This window comes from Suillus paluster (genome assembly GCF_016628075.1).
Source record: "Suillus paluster strain FC165 chromosome Unknown EDB91scaffold_11, whole genome shotgun sequence".
NCBI lineage: Eukaryota > Fungi > Basidiomycota > Agaricomycetes > Boletales > Suillaceae > Suillus > Suillus paluster.
This window is the reverse complement of record NW_024537571.1, coordinates 242,879-262,756: the sequence shown is the minus strand read 5'-3', so window position 1 is coordinate 262,756 and position 19,878 is coordinate 242,879. Positions and strand designations below refer to the sequence as shown.

At 47.9% G+C, this 19,878-nt stretch overlaps 6 protein-coding genes across 6 annotated transcripts; 3 read left to right on the top strand and 3 right to left on the bottom strand.

Moving 5' to 3' along the window:
* Positions 1 to 547: 547 nt before the first annotated feature.
* EDB91DRAFT_1116182 (S-adenosyl-L-methionine-dependent methyltransferase) lies at positions 548 to 2,675 on the bottom strand. Its single transcript, XM_041317969.1, has 10 exons — positions 2,639 to 2,675; positions 2,291 to 2,435; positions 1,985 to 2,242; positions 1,827 to 1,935; positions 1,531 to 1,771; positions 1,334 to 1,479; positions 1,223 to 1,287; positions 1,094 to 1,171; positions 861 to 1,043; positions 548 to 807 (listed from the first exon to the last, which is right to left on the bottom strand). The coding sequence occupies exons 2-10, from the start codon at positions 2,424 to 2,426 to the stop codon at positions 614 to 616; spliced, it is 1,410 nt and encodes a 469-aa protein (XP_041180089.1). The 5' UTR covers positions 2,427 to 2,435; positions 2,639 to 2,675; the 3' UTR covers positions 548 to 613.
* Positions 2,547 to 4,679, top strand: EDB91DRAFT_1245535 (uncharacterized protein; the record flags this gene model as incomplete). The annotated part of the gene is made up of 12 exons (XM_041322558.1): positions 2,547 to 2,572; positions 2,844 to 2,908; positions 2,962 to 2,990; positions 3,038 to 3,055; positions 3,109 to 3,114; positions 3,168 to 3,217; positions 3,275 to 3,562; positions 3,618 to 3,696; positions 3,749 to 3,831; positions 3,879 to 3,996; positions 4,046 to 4,375; positions 4,428 to 4,679. The coding sequence occupies 12 exons, from the start codon at positions 2,547 to 2,549 to the stop codon at positions 4,677 to 4,679; spliced, it is 1,344 nt and encodes a 447-aa protein (XP_041180088.1).
* Positions 4,680 to 4,815: 136 nt separating this feature from the next.
* Positions 4,816 to 5,934, bottom strand: EDB91DRAFT_1245534 (ThuA-like domain-containing protein; the record flags this gene model as incomplete). The annotated part of the gene is made up of 8 exons (XM_041322557.1): positions 4,816 to 4,920; positions 4,975 to 5,069; positions 5,120 to 5,170; positions 5,227 to 5,300; positions 5,348 to 5,421; positions 5,478 to 5,515; positions 5,565 to 5,684; positions 5,739 to 5,934. The coding sequence occupies 8 exons, from the start codon at positions 5,932 to 5,934 to the stop codon at positions 4,816 to 4,818; spliced, it is 753 nt and encodes a 250-aa protein (XP_041180087.1).
* A 1,224-nt stretch (positions 5,935 to 7,158) lies between these two features.
* EDB91DRAFT_1116146 (uncharacterized protein) lies at positions 7,159 to 7,760 on the bottom strand. The gene is made up of 3 exons (XM_041317968.1): positions 7,552 to 7,760; positions 7,450 to 7,501; positions 7,159 to 7,385 (listed from the first exon to the last, which is right to left on the bottom strand). The coding sequence occupies exons 1-3, from the start codon at positions 7,686 to 7,688 to the stop codon at positions 7,317 to 7,319; spliced, it is 258 nt and encodes an 85-aa protein (XP_041180086.1). The 5' UTR covers positions 7,689 to 7,760; the 3' UTR covers positions 7,159 to 7,316.
* A 105-nt stretch (positions 7,761 to 7,865) lies between these two features.
* On the top strand, positions 7,866 to 8,702 carry EDB91DRAFT_1116144 (uncharacterized protein). The gene is made up of 2 exons (XM_041317967.1): positions 7,866 to 8,276; positions 8,333 to 8,702. Exons 1-2 carry the CDS (start codon positions 7,923 to 7,925, stop codon positions 8,342 to 8,344), a joined length of 366 nt encoding a protein of 121 aa, XP_041180085.1. The 5' UTR covers positions 7,866 to 7,922; the 3' UTR covers positions 8,345 to 8,702.
* A 4,869-nt stretch (positions 8,703 to 13,571) lies between these two features.
* EDB91DRAFT_1116132 (uncharacterized protein) lies at positions 13,572 to 14,059 on the top strand. Its single transcript, XM_041317966.1, has 3 exons — positions 13,572 to 13,755; positions 13,808 to 13,850; positions 13,915 to 14,059. The coding sequence occupies exons 1-3, from the start codon at positions 13,613 to 13,615 to the stop codon at positions 13,981 to 13,983; spliced, it is 255 nt and encodes an 84-aa protein (XP_041180084.1). The 5' UTR covers positions 13,572 to 13,612; the 3' UTR covers positions 13,984 to 14,059.
* Positions 14,060 to 19,878: the final 5,819 nt, after the last annotated feature.

Below are 19,878 nucleotides of genomic sequence, written 5' to 3'. Positions count from 1 at the left end.
AACTACTCTGCTCAATAGGTGGCACCTTTGAGCAATATTGCTAACGCCGAAAAATAAGCCAGATCCGAGACTTGGCATCCAAAAATGCTACTTGGTATGTTAACCGTTGACGATGTTATCAAGTCCGTAGGGAAAAAATTCGTCGCCTCTGGCTTCGTGGAATTTGAAGAGGAACTGGCGCACTTGGGTTCATGCAGTAAAGCTTCCGAAACGTTGTCGCAGGACACCGAACCTCAGTGCACGACATAGTCAAAGTCAGGTCCAGCGAAAGTCGCGGAATGTATACAAAAGATGTCCCTTGGCGGAAAGGTCAACGCGATGCTAACTTAGGTTTAATCGTGTATGTAGTTGAGACCCTGATTTTGTCGTGCTCGTGCACAAGGGCCCCAACGTAAGATGGCTAAAGCGGAATAGTTGTCAGCCTTCATGGAATGTAGCAGATACTGGCAAGGGATAGTGGGGGGAGATCACTGAAGATGTCTTTCCCTGCGCACCAGAGATTGAGAAGCAACGTTTGCATATCGGTGGGACAGCGCGCGCGGGTGGCCGAGAACTCAAAACATGCTTATATTTCGTGGATGCACATTGTGTATTAGTAGACAGAGCGAAGATCTCATTCTGTTTTGACTTTCTTCTTGGGTTTCTTCTTCCTCTTCTCCAGGGCTGCTTCCTCAGTGTCCGCTTTACGCTTCTTCGAAGGTTCAGCCTGAGGCAGCACAAAATTCGGTTCTCGGACGAAGCATGAAACAAAAAAGCCATTCGTGCCATCTTCGCCGGGGGAGCATCGAACTAAGCTATCTGCATCACCTGAAAACGCGTATTAAATTAATCCACATGCATCAAGTAGAATGAGAATTGACCTGTTCCAATCATCCCTTCTGCCTGTCCTCGGCGATTCCACTTCGGCAGGACGTCGTTCCGAGGTGCAAGCTTGAAACTACCGCTCTTGGCCTCGTCCGACTGAAGGGCACGGCTAACGACATGTTCGTTTTCTGACGCGTGGATACTACAGGTCGAATAAACGATTCTCTGTACGCGTGGAACTAATGACGAAATAAGCCATCATACGTTCATCGTTCCCCAAACTGCTCACATTTCATGGCGTGCTTAATTATCATAAGTTGGAAAGCAGCAAGCTTGTTCAACCGGTCTTCATCTACCACTTCTACCTCTGCGGAAGGGTCAGCCAGGTTGAGCTGCAAGGTACATACAAGGAACTCGCCGTCTTCGAGCAAATAGTCTAGACGATTTACGATACCTGAACCACTGCAGGAGGGATCAAGCAAGCTAGCAGAGGTGAGTAGAAATTGAGGGTATTTGCAGTAGAACTCACATATGCGTCGCTAATGAATATTTAGGATGGGACGGATCGATGGTGAGAAAATCAGCGTTGACGGCTTCTACATTCCGGCAAGCAGCCTTGGAGAGCATCATTTTCAACGTCGAGAAGCGCCTCTTGTCCCTCTCAAAAGCATATAACTGCGACGTCGTCAATAGGTTTTTATTGGAAGCCGGGGTAAAGGACATTACTTTTCCCTTGTTACCCATCAGTGCGCTCAGATGTGACGTTTTGTTTCCGGGGGCGGCTGTCGCGTCTATCACGACAGCATTTGGATCGTTACACGGAGGCGATAGCACAAACGCAGAGAAACATGATGCCTTATCTTGCAGAATGATTTTGCCAGTTTTATAGGAAGGATCGTCGCGAAACTGTAGGGCAGGATTGAATGCCAGCAAATCCGGTATGTGCTCGTCAATTTCGAACCCTTTGCTGAGACAAGCGAACGACGTCAGCACCCAGGAACGTTCCAGGAGACGCGACTGACCTCGATGCAAAGGGACCTTGCAGTTGAAAACCACGTTTGGTATAGAATTGCATGGCTTCCTCCGTCGACCACATTGAGGTATTGACACGAACGTAACGAGGGATTTTGGCTGTCAAGATGGTTCACCAAGTGCACATCTCTACTGGCTGTGCTCTGACCTGCTCTGTCGTCACTGGTCTGAGCCAACTCAAGATTAGACTTGACACCTCGTTTGATCTTGATTCGCTGAAGTTCGCTCCTTAACCTGGTTTTGTGCCTTAAAATGGCTTGTTTGATGGGACCGTCCCCGGCTTGAATGCCATTGACGAGCAGTGTATCATGCACTAATACAAGGGCTAAATTGAAAGAAGTAATTTTCTTCTTTTCTTCAGTGAGGAGCTTGGATGCCTGGATGACATCGGACAGAACAGATTTGTCTGATGCCCGTGAATGCCCATCTAATAGCATGATACATGCAAGCTTACATTTAAGCGTTTCAATGACAAGCGCAGTTGTTCTCGCTCTGTTGTTCTCGGGCAAAGTCGCTAGGATGCCTTTGATGGAACCCTCTTTTGCGTCGAGGCGATTAAGTACTTCAGAAGCCTCAAAGTAGAAGTTCATTGCAGGGCGCTATGTACAAGTATGAAGGCATCAGTGCCAGAAAATCAAGAACGAGAACCTATAGGGAATGGGAGGATAAGCATGAGGATACGAGTGAGTATTGAACGAAGTCAGGATTGAATGCTCGTCATTTCTGGGCAAGCCCAGTTAGACAATGTAGATAATGATTGAAACATCATTCTGGAAAAAGAGAAGCAAGAACTGCAGCTCACCTATCCTAGTACATAACATACACTGAGCAACACAGGCAGAAACAAAGCAGAAGAGAACCAAGCTTTTTTTTCAAGCTTGATTGTTTGAAACTCCGAAGCGCGTCTTCCCAAAACGCGCGTGTCGCGTTTGCCGTGTCCTTCCTCCATCTCGAAACAGTAAAAAAGTTGGTTTTGGCTGGCTCTCTCTGCAATTGACTTCTGACAGTTATACAGTGCCTGTAGATACCGAGCTTTATGATCTTCTAGGCGTTCCACCGTCTGCTAGTGAAGGTACGTCCCACATACGTTGTTCTGATGCACTGGACCTGAACAATTTATACCAGACGAAATCAAAAAGGCCTATCGGAAAAAGGTGGGAGTTCTCACTTGATCCATTAATAGACTCTTAAACTGTCACAGGCCAAAGAGCATCATCCCGTGAGTTCCTTGCTACGTGTTCTCCGAAATTGACTGATCACTGCGTTTGACAGGACAAGGTTTGTTTTCATGCAATTACTGCTCTCGTCGCTCACGACTGTTTATAAACTAGAATCCCAATGACCCTCAAGCTGCTCAGAAATTCCAGGAGATGGCTGCCGCGTCCGTCCCGTCTCTTGTTTTCCTCAAACTCGCCTGATGGTCACACCTACCTTTCAGCTACGAGATCCTCAGCGATCCAGAGAGCAGAGCCCTATATGATGAAAATGGGATGGCTGGCCTAGGTCCTGGGTCACGGGGACCAGGTGGCATGGCCGATGCCGCAGACCTCTTTGCTCAATTCTTCGGTGGAGGCGCGACTTTCTTCGACGTGGGTGGAGGGGGCCCCCGCCGAAACAAAGGTCAAGATACCGAGGTTCCCTACAATGTTACGTTAGAAGATTTATACAACGGCAAATCTGTAAAGATGAATATGGAGAGAGAAGTCATTTGCAACACTTGTCAAGGGTACGTGGTGCGAGCTTGTTCTATATCGCCTGTTGATCAAGGCATGTCAACCTAGTTCTGGTGCCCGGGGTAACGCAAAACCCAAGGAATGCGTCAACTGCGAGGGCAAAGGCTGGTCGTTTATCCAAACGCAGGTGCGAACCTTTGCTAACTCCGCGAACAATTCATTGGACATGTTCCTTTGAGATCTCTGCTTCAACTTATGGCACAGCACGGACGAAATGTGCCGAGTGCAACGGTCAAGGTAGTAAATTGAAAGAGAAAGATCGGTTTGTCCTCCTATACATGTGCATTTGTGGTCATTCATGATAGGTAGGTGTAAAAAATGCAAGGGTGAAAAGACAGTTCAAGAAAAGACTCGACAAGAAATCTTCATAGAGAAGGGCATGCCAGATGGACATCGGATTGTCCTCGCAGGCGCAGGTGATCAGCAGGTAGGCTATGCCCTATTTCGTGGATTGTTGACTGATTGACGCACGACAGCCCGGTATCCCTACGGGTGACGTGATTTTCAAACTCAAAACTACTCACCACGAGTCTTTTGAGCGCTCAGGCAGCAATTTGTTGACACATGTCAAAATCACGCTATCCGAGGCACTTCTAGGTTTCTCCCGCATCTTGATTAAGCACCTCGACGGGAGGGGCATTCGTGTCTCCAGTCCCCCGGGTAGGATTATTCAGCCAGGAGATTCGATAAAGCTCGGTGGGGAAGGCATGCCTACACACAAACATCCAGATCAGAAAGGCGACTTGTTTATCGTTCTCGACATAGAAATGCCTGACGCGCAATGGCTGCAATCCGTGGATAAGCCGGTATGTATTTGTATAAATATAGAAGCTATCTGCTGATTGCTTGGTCTTGAAGGCATTGGAAAGACTTTTGCCGCCAAAGAAACTAGATATGGACCCAATGCCTGAGATTGTCGATGAAGTCCCATATGAAGAAGGGGACATTGTGGACGTGCGTGCCCGGTCTTTCCCGGCTGGTTCGGATTTCTTTGATCAAGGGTTTGCATCGCAGTTCGGAGATGGAGATGAAGATGACTGGGAGGATGAAGACGATGACGACTATGACAATGACGACATGGGAGGCGAGCCAGAGTGCAGACCTCAATGATATCCCCTCTAACAGGAACACGCATATTCCATTCCGCACTCTTCTTGATCATGCCCTCTCGCTCTGCATGTACATGTCATTTCCCAGGCTGTATACATATCATCGCTAATCGAAACACACTGCTCTCGCTCACGTCTCAGGACGTACTACCAACATTGCCGTTGGCGTTAAATGCTTTCGTGGTCTTCGATTGCAGCACCCACTTGATACCGCCCATGACGTGACCCAAGAAGAGGTCATCCTGGTAATGTTTTCTTTACTTTCAACCCAAGACGAGCATGATAATCAGACTCACGCTCCATATCTCGATACAATGTCCGAGCCCAGTGAACCAGCTGCGACCGGCAATCCCATGGCCTTCAACGCCGGCACCCCGTTCCTGATACCAAGCTACGACGGATCGCACAGGCGGATCGATACTGCTCAGGTCAAGTACTCACCAATTGGGTGAGGAGATCCATGGCGCAAAGTCTTCTCTTTTGCTTGAGGATCTTTAGAGTCGTTGATTATAGCCACTCCACGCATTTACTCGGTTCATCAATATTACCTTGGTAGCTTGACTCGTCGGCCGTTAGAAGGACCTTGGCCCCGACGGCACGAGGATCCGACTCGAAGTTGTACCTTCCAGAAGTCAGTAAATTTCAAAAGACACTGCTAAACAATCATACATCTCGTCCAGCAAGCGCCATTTATCTGGTAGCATGATGGTACTAGGGTGCGTCTTGTCCAAGACATCTACGACCTCAAATGACAGTGTTCGTGAATAAGCGAGTGACCACGAAGCCTGCTACGACCTACTGATTCCTGGATGTCAGGGTGGTAGTCGAAATAGGCACCTAGCATATGTAAAGCCTCAAAGTATCAGACCTTGGTGTCTCAACGTACCAAGCTGTCTCCCGAAGAAAGGTGAGTCACGAAGGGCATCTGCAGCGCAGTGAATAGCGATGAAGTTGCCGCCGAGATTGAAATAGTTCTGCAGAGCAGCTTTCCCCGTATCATCAAGGACTGGTACAGAGCCATCAGTTTTCATTCCCCTAGTCATTTGAATGTAGACTGTACCAATGCCGGAGTTGTTCAAGAACAAGATGGCATCATACTGAGACAGGTTCTCATCCGTGAACTTTGACTTGTCCTCTGTGAAGTCAAATTTCACATCGAGGACAGATTCCTTGGCTTTGAGAGCCTCGATGGAAACCTCAATGCTGTCATGTCTGAATCCCGCTGTAGCGGAGTAGGCGAGTATGCGAGGAGGCATCGTGGGGTGGTCTGGTCAAGAGCGTAGACACATGGTGCGATTCCCTCCCTTTATGAACACGTCTCGAAGAAGATAAGACTGAAGACTTGTTGGCTGTTAGTGGGAAGTTTCGGAAATCCCGGGCCGTATGACTGGCCCGGGGCGGAACTCTCGCGGATGCAATTCTAAAGGTTTTGAATGTGAAGCCATGCGGTATATTCACAAAACGCTGACTGCCACTTCAGAAGTGTAGCCAGTAATATACTGTATAGAGGTAGGACAGCCGATTATATATGTATATATTGATTTATCAACCTATAAATCCATCGAGATCGAAGGCACAGACGTGGTGTTGCTTTCACAGTTGGCGGGATAATAAAAGGGATGCGCCCAACGCGAGGAACACGGTAAAAGACAATTAATACTTAATAAACCAGTACTTCTGGAGGTTGCCATAGTGGGGATCCATCATCACATCACGTCTATTGTCTCGCGACTCCCGTCCAGTCTGCGCAGTCTCAATATTATCGGGTCGTCGGTTGACATCGAGCACTTATCTTCTTTCAATCCTGTCCACCTGATGAATGTCGCAATCGCCACACGGCATCCAAATGCATTCTTCCACTTGCTCCAGTTTTTTCCCAACCTCTCTCATCATTAATGGTTTGCGCAGAATTCAACGAAACACAAACTCTAGAGCCATTCACGCACACAGAAATCCGATCCACAGGCGCTCTTCATCTGGTGTGTTCAGTGCTCTATCACTTCCCAATTTACGAGTGCTTGAAGCCCGCCACATACGAAAATTATGAGGCGTTCAAGGCATTCTTGGTGCGGTCAAAGTGTCCCCTGGAGACCCTGATTTTCAGCAGTGATCGAGTGACGGATGAGCAGCGTGCAGAACACGTTGTCCTTTTTCCCTTGAAGTAATCGTGGATCCCGATCGTCCTTTTGTCTAAGGCCTAGTCATTACACATTTTGCGAAATGATGGTAATTGGGCTGGCGGCAGGAAGCGTTGCAGTTGCAAGTGTGCAGCTTCACATTTAGCTGACGAAGAAGAGCTGTCGAGAGGTGACAACGTGCCATCCCGAACCCAGTCGTAAGATTCTCGGATCCATCATCAATTCCGCGCTGAGATGGTGAGGTATAAGGTATTGTGAAGGAGGGGTATCAATAACAGCATTGTTTACCATGACATTGATACCGATTCCCGGGGTGATTGTAAGCACTTATCATCCGGAGTATTCTAATAGGTGGTTAGGATGATGCAACTGGCCAAGGCAAGACAAAAGTATTTGGCAATTCTCGTAACAGATGGTGTCTGGTGTACACCCGGCCGTCTGCAGACAAACATTGCTCCTCCTGTTGGGTGTCTCGTTCACTCCACCTCTTCGCATCATGTTCAGCAGTCCTTCTTCACAGTCGCTTTTTTCGGACAAGGTTGAGACTTATCTGAAGACTTCCCGTTCTTCTGATGCCACCGCTAGCATGTCAACCAAGAACAATGAACTGCACAATATCCAGAAAGCACTTACAGTGTGATACTGACAGAGCACTGTTGAGCCGTCGCCATTGATGCCATTGTAACTACCGGCCTATCAGTCACTTTGTTAAAAGAAGATGTATGGGTGACGCACACGCAAACTGTGACCTGGTCGTCTGGGAGGGTAGCGGATAGTTGAATGCCCTTCACTGTGGCTGGGCACTGTACACACGCATTGACGCCAACGAGGAAGCTGAGCAGCGCAAAGATGATGGAGCGGGAAGTAAACATGATGGATTATGTGGAAGGGAATGAAGCAAAGCCATAGTGACAGGCAGGTGTTTTATAGGCTGAAACTTCCAGGCGTTGGCCGCCCTCGCTTTGCTGCTGAGATGGCCTACTCTAGGCCAAAATAGTTGAGCCAAAATGCAGGATAATCTCTGCAGACTCGAGAAGAACTGTGAAACCGTTGATGTGGCAAGTACTCAAAGGAGATGTGCGGCACGATGCGGTCATGGGGCACGAATGAATCTCCGGTTCCTGGGCAGCCTTGGTTTCGCGTTCGCGTTGCTCGTCAGATGTGTACGTTCATCGGACGTTGTGACTTCCCAAACAACACTCTCCGTGGTATCGATGAAGCTCAGCACGGTCGCCTGGAACGGAGAGGAGAAGGTTTGGGCGAACCTAATACCACTGGTCGTTACCGTGGGAGTTACATTGGTAGCGGATATCGATAGTCGACAACGCCTTCATTTTCTTCGAACCTTGCTCTTCGCGTCAGCAAACAACCGTATGCAGGAATTCGAGGGAACAACAACAAATTCAAAAGCAAAATTTTCCCCGGTCGCGGACGTGATTGGTGCTGCACTGAAAAATATCGTAAGTGCCCAGCTTTATAGACACTCTCGTCTGCAGGTAACAATTTCAACCCCTAGGTGCACAAGTGACCGTATGTCCCTCCCCATATGTTATTTTATTTGATGATGTGACCAAATTCTGAATCTTGAAACCCCATACGCCAAGTTCCCCAATATTGATCAGTCCATTGTCATTAGCGCTAACATCAATGAGTGCCAGCAGCAGGTGGATGGTGTTTTGCACGAGATCTCAGGTCTAGGAAACGTGATGAATGGTATAAAGAATCGTCATCAGCAACTCGTCGAAAAGAAGAAAAGGATCACCCAGTCTGTGAATTTGCATAAGGGACTCGGTTCGGCTCTCTGGCACTTGCCAACTGAAGTCCTATCCCACATTTTCGTTTACTCTCCCGGAAGCCGGGTGCTTGTCTCCCGCATCAAAGCTGGCCCCAATGCTGTTGACCAGAATATGCCGACGATAGAGGGAGGTTGCTGTGGGTATGCCCAGTTTATGGTGTAGGTTGTATATCAAAGTCGACGACAGTGACTGGCAGCGGGCAGCTCTTTGCTACGACTCATGGCTCAAGCGATCGCGAGGATGTCCGCTCTCTTTACAACTCGACTGCTTTGCACATGACTCGACCAAGCTACGAAGCCTCCTTCAACCTTACATCAAACAAATCCCCTCTCTCCCTATCCATTATTTCCGAGCACTGGACTAACCTGAACTATCGCTTAAAAAAATCCCAGCACTTCAGGAGCTGACCATATGAATTTCCAATTTTAATTTTAAGCCAGCTCTTGCACAATCGATCTCACGACTGTTCACGCTGTACAGTCTCAGGACAGTGGGATTGTTCGACCTCGAGCTCTTATTTTCTCTCAATTCCGTCTGGGCCCACCTGACAAATATCGGGATCGCCATAGATCATCCGGATGCATTCCTGCACTCGCTCTAGCTATGTCCCAACCTCTCCTCGTTAACGGTTCGTGCAGAATTTGACCAAATGCAAGCCTTGAAGCCATTCACGCACACAGACATTCGAACCATACGCATCAATTATTTCTCTTTGCGCCCAGACTTTTTATCTGACCTGTTCGATGCTCTATCACTCCACAATTTACGGGTGCTTGAAGCTTGCTCCACACAAACCTGGCATCAGGAGAAATTCAAGGCATTCTTACTACGGTCAAGGTGTCCCCTGGAGAGCCTTATTCTCAGCGGTCAACTAGTAATGATGACGGCTGAGCAGCGTGCGGAATACGATTTCCGTCGAAGTGGTATTCGATCCCAAATGTATATCCTTTGCATAAGACGCAGTATATAATTCGCGAAATGATGACAATGGGCTGGCAGTAGATCGCATTGCATGTAGATACAGCACTACCCAAGGCACGTTTGATGAGGATCCACGTCGATATTTTTTGATACTACTAAGTCGATGACCAGCCAGAGAGTAATCGATCGTTCGTATGACTATCTTTGTCGTAGCGTATACAGACTAGCATAATGGTTTGCAAGGTTTGAGTTTATTGAAGTAAGTTGCAGTGCGTGTACTAAACACTGAACAGTACTCGCCGCGTTTGTATCCTGCTTCACGGCTGCTCAGTGGGTTGGGATGATGCAACTGGCTGAGGCAAGGCAAGACTATTTGGCAATTCACGCGCGTAACTTAATAGATGGTGTTGAAGTACTGGCGTACACCGGCTGTCCAATACATTAATATTGCTCCTTCTGTTAGGTGTCTCGTCTCCCCCACCTCTTCACACCACGTTCAGCAGTTCACGTTCAAATTCACAGTTGCTTTAGCCGGACAAAATCTCTGCACTCCTATCGTCCTTCCTGACAACTTGCCGTTAACCTGATATGATCGCTAGCATGTCAAACGAGAACAACGAGCTGCACAATATCCAGAAAGCACTTACGTTGTCATACTGACAGATCACTCTTGGGTGCTCGTCACGCACGTCACTGTAACTGCCGGCCTATCAGATACTTTTTCAAAGAAGATATGTGAGTGCAACGCACTGGCAATACATGGCCAGGGCGTCTGGGAAGATAGCGGATAGTTGAACGCCGTTCACTTTGGCTGGGCACAGTACACACGCATTGGCGCTAGCGATGAAGCTGAGCAGCGCAAAGATGATGGAGCGGGAAGTAAACATGATGGAGTTTGTGGAAGGGAATGAAACAAAGCCATAGTACTAAGCAGGTGTTTTATAGGCTGAAATTCCTAGTGTGAACGCAAAGGCGTTGCTCGCTTTGCTGTTGAGATGCCCTACTTTAGGAGACTTTAGGCCAAAACAGTTGAGCCAAAATGCAGGATAATCTCTGCAGACTCGAGAAGAACTGTGAATGTCATGAGAAATTTATGTGGCAAGTACTTAAAGGGAGATGTGCGGCGCGATGGGGTCGTAGGGGCACAGTTCCTGCCAGGCGGCTTCGCGTTCGCATTGCTCGTCAGCTATGTAGCTGAAGAAATGAAGATGCATTGTCATGATGAGTCTCATTCTCCGCTACATATTGACTTTGCTGCCCGTTTCTCTTCCTCTTCCATGAGATCCGTGCTGTCTCCCGATCCGTGCTCTTGTCGGTCCGGCCTTGTATTAGTGAACACAAAGTTCAGCAGCGCACTTTCAATGCCCGAAGTCTGCGCGCTCGGTAATGTTTTGAAAGATGGTGGACGGTAGCACGGATCACTTTCACGGTCAGTTGGGAAATCGGGTGGGTGCGATACTAATCCCATATCAGATCTTAGCGGCGCCAATCCCCGACTCGTGCTTTTTCCACGTTATATTTCGGTACCCGATGACTGGCTATTGGCAAGACTTGAACTGACCCGTACTTATCATACTGCGATTGAGAACAGACGACACAAACCAACCCAGCAGTCTAGAGCGTTCCTTGGAAGTAGTCCTTTATACACGAGAAACAGACTTCACGACTCACCGGCTGTGGCCATTCCGAAACCACATGAGCGTTTTACTCTTAGTCCGCCACATAATTTTTGATTTTCACGTTTTCACATTTTTTGTTGGCAAAGTTTTGCAGAAGAGAGTGAGCCCATCCTACATTACCTCGCACGAGAAACAGCAATCAAAACAAGACAAGAGGAAATTAGATCGCGAGCTGAGAGTGAGATCAAATGAAGTGCCAACGTGAAGAATAAACCAACATCGCCAAGAGACAACAACACGCGAGTAAAGTTGCGTATGAGCTCCAACAACGCCTGCGCGTAAGCCTTCTTTGAACGGCCAGAGACTGAAGGGACGCAATCCAGATGAAACTTTCCCAGTGCCGCACGAAGCTGCAAGGTAGATAATTTAGACAACCTGTTGACCAGCAAAACAGAAGCCTATCCGAATCCAACCAAGGCAAAGCGGAATCGGCATCTTCTGCACCAACAGATACATTGCGAACACGAATGGCAGCCATCATCTCCTCTTCGCAAAGGACATTGAAGTGCTTGTTGATGGAAATCAGGCGAGAACGACAGCAACAATCCTCAGCCACAGGAGAAGGCGACTCGGACAACAGCGCCTCGAGCTCCTCTTCAGTCAGAGCATAGACATGGGTGACCTGTTTGTTTTAAAAAAAATTGGCGATACAATCCAGTCAGCTTTGCAAGTACCGTTCGAACGAATACGCGAACGTCAGATACACGCTCGCAGCTGGACAAGAGTGAGTAAAAAACACGCGCAAAATCACTGGCAGTCCAGGAAAACCACAAGGGATCACCAGCAATAACTTCAGACAAGCCGTTCATAACACAAGCGAGTTCAAAAAACTCGAAAAATATGATCCGAGGCGTCGTCGTGAGCGGAAGCGTCAACGAAGAAAGCGAACGGTGCGTCATTCACTTACCAATGATTAATCAACCCCTCCACCACATCTAAAGATCACGATCTAAAAAAGACCCTCCGACTCCAAAAACTGATCGAAAATTTCACATATGGATAAAGAAAGCGTATCCGATCCCGAACGGACTCCCACGTTTCGACCCCGATCAACCCCAGTCGGGAATACAACAACGTATCGTGTTCGTCGAACATCGTGTACGTGAGTAATTCACTGTTAATCAAAAAAAGAGACTGAAGCATATATGATGAAATATAACGCCTTGTATAAGCCTCACAAGGTCTTATATGCTTCGGGCTCTTTTGTCAATGCGGCCTAATATCCATTATGTGATAGGCGATGGAGCGATGTCAGTCCATGCGGAATCTGGATGAGAACATGAACGTCCTTCATCATTGACTCTTATCCATTTTTTTGGTGTTCCTCACACCAAGAAGACTCACCTGTGACCTCACTTGACTTGGTAAGTTCCGTTACCGCCGTCTGTAAACTCATGCCGTCGGCTGACAATCGTCAAACCATGTAAGTCAGGACGCTAAGGAGACACTGGAACAACTGGTTATCTTGTGGCACGTTTGCTGAACCGGTTCAACCTCCCTACTCGCTTTATACAGTGATAGGGCAAGCGTTTTTTTTCTTACGGATTCCGTACTCGGTTTTCTCATTGCGAGGTTCTCAGAATCAACCTACTTTGACTCTCCGGGTCTTCAGAACCTCCTGTCCTCTACTAGTACACCATCCATCATACTCCGAGATCACCTAAGCGATCATGATAGCCATCTTCAACCTGGTACCCCTTGCTATGTCCTCGGCAGAGAGCCTGGCACATCCACGATCGAAATCAGCCTTATTTATGATCCTGTTCCTGCCCTCCGTGACTGTAGCCAGGCCTATGTTTTGCAGCTATGAAGTTGTCCAGACAGCGGAGACGGCCCTGCACGACTACAATTTTTCACAATTTCCAACAGGGCAAATTACGGAGCGACTTTCTAACGGTGCTATAAACAGTGAACAACCGGAATATTTAACATCCGTGAATAAGTATTGACTTTCAAGCGTACCCTACGAAATTCCGTGTTGTTCACCACGAAGCTTCTGCGTAAGACCTCAACTCAAACGCTGCGCAGGAGTTTTGGCATCTATGAGGCAGCCGTGTTGAGCTTCATCGATTTAAACGGAGAGAATTATTTGGGAAGTCACAACGTGCGATGAACGTGCACATATCTGACGATCACCGCGAAGCCAAGACCGCCCAGGAACCGGAGATTCATTCGTGCCCCGCGATCCCATCGTGCCGCACATCTCTCTTTGAGTACTTCCCGCACCTACTTCTCATCACGTTCACAGTTCTTCTGCATTTTGGCTCAACTGTTTTGGCCTAAAGTAGGGCATTTCAGCAGCAAATCGAGCAACGCCTCTATGTTTACACTGGAAGTTTCAGCCTTACAACACATACCTACTACAGTAGCTTTGCCTCATTCACTTCCACAAACTCCATCATGTTTACTTCCCGTTCCATCATCTTTGTGCTGCTCAGCTTTCTCGCTGGCGCCAATGCGTGTATACGGTGCCCGGCCAAAGTGGATGGCATTAAACTATCCTCTACCGTCCCAGACGACTGGGAACATGTCACAGTTTGCTAGTGCGTCGCACCCACACATCTTCATCGAACAAAGTAACTGATAGGCCGGCAGTTACAAGGGCAAAGGCGTAACAGCGTTCTGCCAGTATTACACCGTAAGTGCTTTCTGGACATTGTGCAGCTCATTGTTCTCGGCTGACATGCTAGCGATGGCATCAGATAAACGGCGAGTCTTTGGATTTGTCTCCGACTTGTCCGCGTAAAGCGACTGTGATAAAGGACTGCTGAACGTGATGTGAAGAGGCGGGGGAGACGAGACACTCAACAGGAGGAGCAATGTTCGTCTGCAAACACCTGTTACGAGAATTGCTAAATAATCTTGTCTTGCCTCGGCCAGTTGTATCATTCCAACTCCCTATTAGGGTACTCCCGATGATAAGTACTTACAATCATCCCGGAAATCAGTATCAATGTCATGGTAAACAATGCTGTTCCTGATACTCCTCCTTGATGGATCCGAGGATGTTACGACTGGGCTCGGGACAGCACATTGTCACCTCATTCGACAGCTCTCCTTCGTCAGCTAAACGCGCACTCGATCCAACGCTTCCGTCCTTCCTACGCGGACGGGGAAGGTCGCAATCCAAAGCTCAAACGCAAACGCAAACGCCAGTCAGATGAACCGACGGAGTTCACAAACCGCATCCACACAGCGAATCTGATAGTCTGAGGAGGAGTGTGAGACTGACTGTAGGGAAGTTGGTTCGGTTCGATTCCTTGATCAATTGACAATGTTAGCCAAGGCCGCGTTAATACACCGTCGTGTCGTGGCGATCAAGACATCATTGAGACAGCATTCCGTGCTGGATGAGACTGTATGACGGTGAGATGGTCAAAAGTGGTGAGAGGTACACAAAGAGACGTGTAATGGCACTCAGGTGGTTCACCTCAATATTGCGAAGGAATCGGACAAGTCGAATCAGATTGGTGGGTAGTATGTGCGTGTCCAACGGATCATGATGCAACAGATGTCTGGGGGGGTCGACCCAACATGAGCCTGCAAGGCCATGGCCTCCATTGACAAGCTAACCGATACGCCTGCTCCAAGTTCCTCGTCCATCACTCTGTATTGAACAAGTGACTGGAGAACAAAGTCAACGGCGTTCAACCCAATATCAGCATGACGACTTCATACTGCTTGATATTTGAAATTGGAGGATATAGTAGGTTCTTAGGGAACTTATATTTCCCGCAATTGCAAGAATCAAGAGTGTGCATTCGCGTAAACGCTTGACCTAGACTAATTATTTTTTGGTCTCATCCCATATCAGATCTGGGACCGCCAAGCGGATCCGCAGGGTGCAAGGCATCAGGAAGCAATTTGACAGGCGACGTAATCAGCGGGGCTCGGAGAGACGGGAGGACTGGTCTTGAGCTTTGGAGAATTTGGCAACCGGTGAGTATTGTTTGAAAAGTGGGCATGCGTCTGATTTGTGACGTCGGAAAAGCTACCCATTCTGGTGGGTGGAGAAAACTCAAGAGGAGGCGAAAATTGAGGAATTCTTGTACGACGATACGACGATGCAGCAGGCAACTTCGCCAGAGAAATTTCAGACGGCCGTTGACAAGACTGTAAGATGCAACAGAGGGAAGGGTTGAAAAGGTTTCCGGGATCTTGAATGAGATCTAGATAACTGTAGAGAGTCGCGAGTCCCGGTGAGGGGTGACAAAACATAAGACGAAGGCGGAAATGCAGACAAGAACGAGTACGGGACGACGGTCATGTTGGTAGCGCCAACAAGCCTTAGAGACGGGCCAAGATTGATACCAGAGGTCGTCCGATTGCTTTGAGTACACAAGTTACGAGCGCAGAAGCTACTGCCACTAGCGTTGCACTTCTCACAGAAGTCACTTAGCTGTCCATAAATTGGGATACCTTCTGCACTATGCTCGCTGGAGAAACTGAACAAAGGCCATAGAGCAAGTAAGCTGCGCTTGGAATGGAGGTGCCTGAGCAGTCGAACTCTTACCCGAACGAGGAACCGCAGAATAAGAATTTGAAGAACACTGCTTGAACTGTCGATGCAGTTCAACTGCAGCCAGCAGTTGGTGCATGGATGATGCAGCTCGGCATTGCCTTGCCGAGTTGAAGTCGAAGTCAGATTTGTCTCCCATACAGGAGATCCAAGACATCCGACTAGAATCTGCGGCAAGAAATGGTAGAATGAGTTGCCTTCAGATGAGCAGCTTTGAGAGAAAGAAGGCCAAGAGTTCGGTGAAACATCATGAGGGGAAGTTGCCTAGGAATTTAGCGAGCCAGAAACAAGTTTCACTGCAAGAACTCGAGCCAGCAAAACTAGCAAGGTGATCAGGTACAGCGGCTCGTGAGACCGTGAGACTATTAACAAGTCGACTATGATCCTTGTTCCTAAGTTTTAACGCTGTTAGCAAACATGCAGGCAATCGAGGAGACAACAGCAAATTAAAAAGCAAATTTCTCCCCGGTCTCGGACATGATGCATGATTGGTGCACTGAAAAACATCGTAAGTAACTGCCCACCTTTATAGACACTCTCGTCTACTTGTAGTGATGTTCATTCGCTTCATCGCAGGTGCAAGTGACCGTATGTCCGTCCCCATATATTTATCAGATGCTTATTTTATCTGATGATGTGACCAGATTCCGAATCTTGAAACCCCGTGCTCTAGGTTCCCCAATACCGATCAGTCTACCAGTCATAAAGGCCAGCCTAGCCTTATTAGATTAGCGCCATCATCAATGAGCGCCAGCAGCAATTGGATGCAGTTTTGCACAAGATCTCAGGTCTGGAAACTATGATGAATGGTCTAAAGAATCTTCATCAATAACTGGTCGGAATTTGGGAAGAAGGACAAGGGACTCGGATCGGCTCTCTGGCGCTTTCCAACCGAAGTCCTGTCCCACATTTTCGTTTACTGTCTCCTGGAAGCTAAATACTTGTCGCCCGCATCGGAGATGGCCCCTATCATGCTGCTGACCAGAATATGCCGATGATGGAAGGAGGTTGCTGCGGGTATGCCCAGTTTATGGTGCCGGATGTGCAGGGAATGCGACGTCAACGACAGTGACTGGTAGTGGGCAGCTGTCTGCTACGACTCATGGCTCAAGCGATCGCGAGGGTGTCCGTTCTCGTTTGAACTCTGAACTCTATACGCAGATGCCTCGACCAAGCTACGAAGCCTTCTTCAGTCTTACGTTAATCAAATCTCTATCCATTTTTCCGTAGCAGCGGCCTACTCTGAGCTTTTGTCAAAAGCCTTCCCAGCACTTCAGGAGCTGACCATACCGAGGACCCATCATGATATGCCACCTGCACAATATATCTCGCGACTGCCGTCCACTCTGCGTGCGCAATCTCAATGTTATGGGGTGGTCGTTCGGTGACGTCGAGGATTTATCCTCTTTCAATCCCGTATGGGCCCACCTGACAAATGTCGAGACTGACATGCATTGCCCGAGTGCATTCCTCCACCTACTCCGGCTGCGTCCCAACCTCTCCTCGTTAACGGTTAGTGCAAAAATTTACCAACTACCAACCTTAGAACCATTCACGCACACCAAAATTCACTCCATACGCATCAATCATCTCTCTTCGGTCACACACCCTTTATCTGGCCTGTTCGGTGCTCTATCATTCACCACTTTACGAGTCTTCAAAGCTTGCTCCAGACACACGTGGCCTCATGGGGAGTTCAAGACATTCATTGGATAGCCTGATTTTCAGTGGTTCGATTAGTGATGACGCAGCGTGCGGAATATGTTATCCTTCTCTCGAAGTAATATTCGATCCCAATCGTACATCCTTTGCATAAGACGCAGTCTACAATTCGCGAGATGATGATAATGGGCTGGCAGTAGATCGCATTGCATGTAGACACGGCACTACCCAAGGCACGTTTGATGATGATCCAAGTCGATTTCTTTTGATACTGCAAAGTCGATGACCAGCCAGGGAGTAACCGTTCGTATGACTGTCTTTGTTGTGGCGTATGCAGACTACCATAATGCCCCCTGGCGGTTTACAAGGTTTGACTTTGTTTAAATAAGTTGCAGTGCGTGTACTAAATACTGAACAGCACTCGTCGTGTTTGCATCCTGCTTCACAGCTGCTCAGTGGGTTGGGAACTGGCCGAGGCAAGGCAAGACTATTTGTGATTTCTCGTGACAGACACGACGGTGACCCGTCTAAAAACAAGCGGTGGTTCGATAACTATCACTAGCATGTTAACCGAGAATAACGAGCTGCACGATATCCAGAAAGCACTTACGGCGGAATAATCACATTCAATTGATGAGCCGGCGTTGCTATTCTGCCCAAGGTACCTGCCGGCCTACCAGTTACTTTGTTCAATGAAGATGTATGGGTGCGACGCGCCTGTAAAATAAGATCAGATCATCTACATCTGACCTGGTACTGTTGGAGTGGGCTATGCCCGAAGACTCTGCTATCGAATGACAACGAAGACCTAAGACCTGCTACTGCCCCCGACGACTCTGACAACGCTACGCTCGGCTAACTCCGACCCAAACACCGCCAAACTCTCTCTTCCTCTCACCCTCTGCCTAGGGGTCCCCTACTCCATGTGCCCCCCTTTAAAACAGCGACGACCACGTCGACATTGGAACTCCTCTGGTGTCTCATTCATTGCACTCTGTGTTTCCTTCGTCCTCCTCTTCTATGTCTCTTTCTTCCTCCTCTTCGTCTCCTTTTCTTCTGCCGTTCTCTTCGTCTTCTTCTCGTCTTCTTCATCCGCGTCTTCTAGATCGTTTTCTTGGTTTTCTTCGTCCGGTTCTTCATCTGTTTGTTCTTTTCCTATCTCTTCTTCCTGGTTTTTCTGTGCTTCTCTCTCTCTCTGCTCATTTGCCAGCTCCATGCCTTCTCTTGGTATAAACACTCTTAATCTTCTCGCGTGGAATTCTCCAGGCATTGGTTCCCCTTGGGTCGTTTCTAGACAGTACGAGTTCCTTAGTTGTTCAGTGATGCGATGCAGTGGTGACCATTTGGGGAGTATCTTTCTTCTTGCTTCAAGCGTGTTATGTGCACCACTGTAGAAAAATTGAACGAGCTGTCCTTTTTCAAAGATCACTTCCCTTGGCGAGCGTGCTAGTACGTGTTTATTGAACACTGCTTTTTGCTTGATGGTGTGTTGCACTGTGGCTTCGTACCCGTCTAGATGTTGTTGTGCAATGTATGCCATGTGTACGTTGGCGTCTGACAATCGTGTCACTGATGTGCTGTTAGCCAAGTCTGTTTTAGGCATATTGATTACCATTCCCAATAGCAGTTCCTTCGGCGAGAATTTCAAGGTGGGTAATATCTGATAGTTCAAAGCTGTGACTGCCTCGTCAAGGTAGTCAGGCCAAGTGCCTGGTAAGGTGTCCCATGATATTGCTTCATAAGAGCCAGTTTGTCAATGAGATGTTGATGAACATCTGGCAAAATAACATCATGTGCGAAGGTTGTCGGCTTGGGCCGTCCTGAGGGTCGGAACTTGAAATCTGAACCTTGCTTCATGTTTCACCTATACATTTTATCATCATGAATTCATATCCCTTGGACGATCAACATCGTAAACAGATCTGCACTTGGGCAGCCACTATTACCGCCATCTGTGCCCATTATACAACTGTTCTCATGGCCCAACCAGTTCAGGCTGTGTTATGACCAACATTCACCAATAATGATGAAGGCGAGCACACAACCACTAGGACTCGGTCAGAGAGGATAGCGAACAAGATGGTATTGAGCGTAAATGTCTAGGTCACTACAAGTGCAGGAAATGAAGAGGTTAAGTCTAAGGAGTACTTACGCTAACTAACCTACTTATATACATAACATTGAATAGGAGTCTGAAAGAAATCAGCCCATGAGAAAAGAGTCGTACAATACTGTGGACAACTAAGTATGACATCATGATATATAAGCGAATGAGTAATATGGCAACTAAATAGAAACCCAAGCTCTGACCGGTTCTTCTTTGGGAAGTGAGATTGTTCTAGCCCGTGGAGTAGGGGAGCCAATCGGAGAAACCACGGGTGATATGTGAAGAGGTGAAGGTGTGACAGGGTGAGAAGTCACGTGACCGGTTCGGGTATTGGAAGTAGCTGAAGGAAAACCAAGGAATGAAAAATGGTTCGTATTT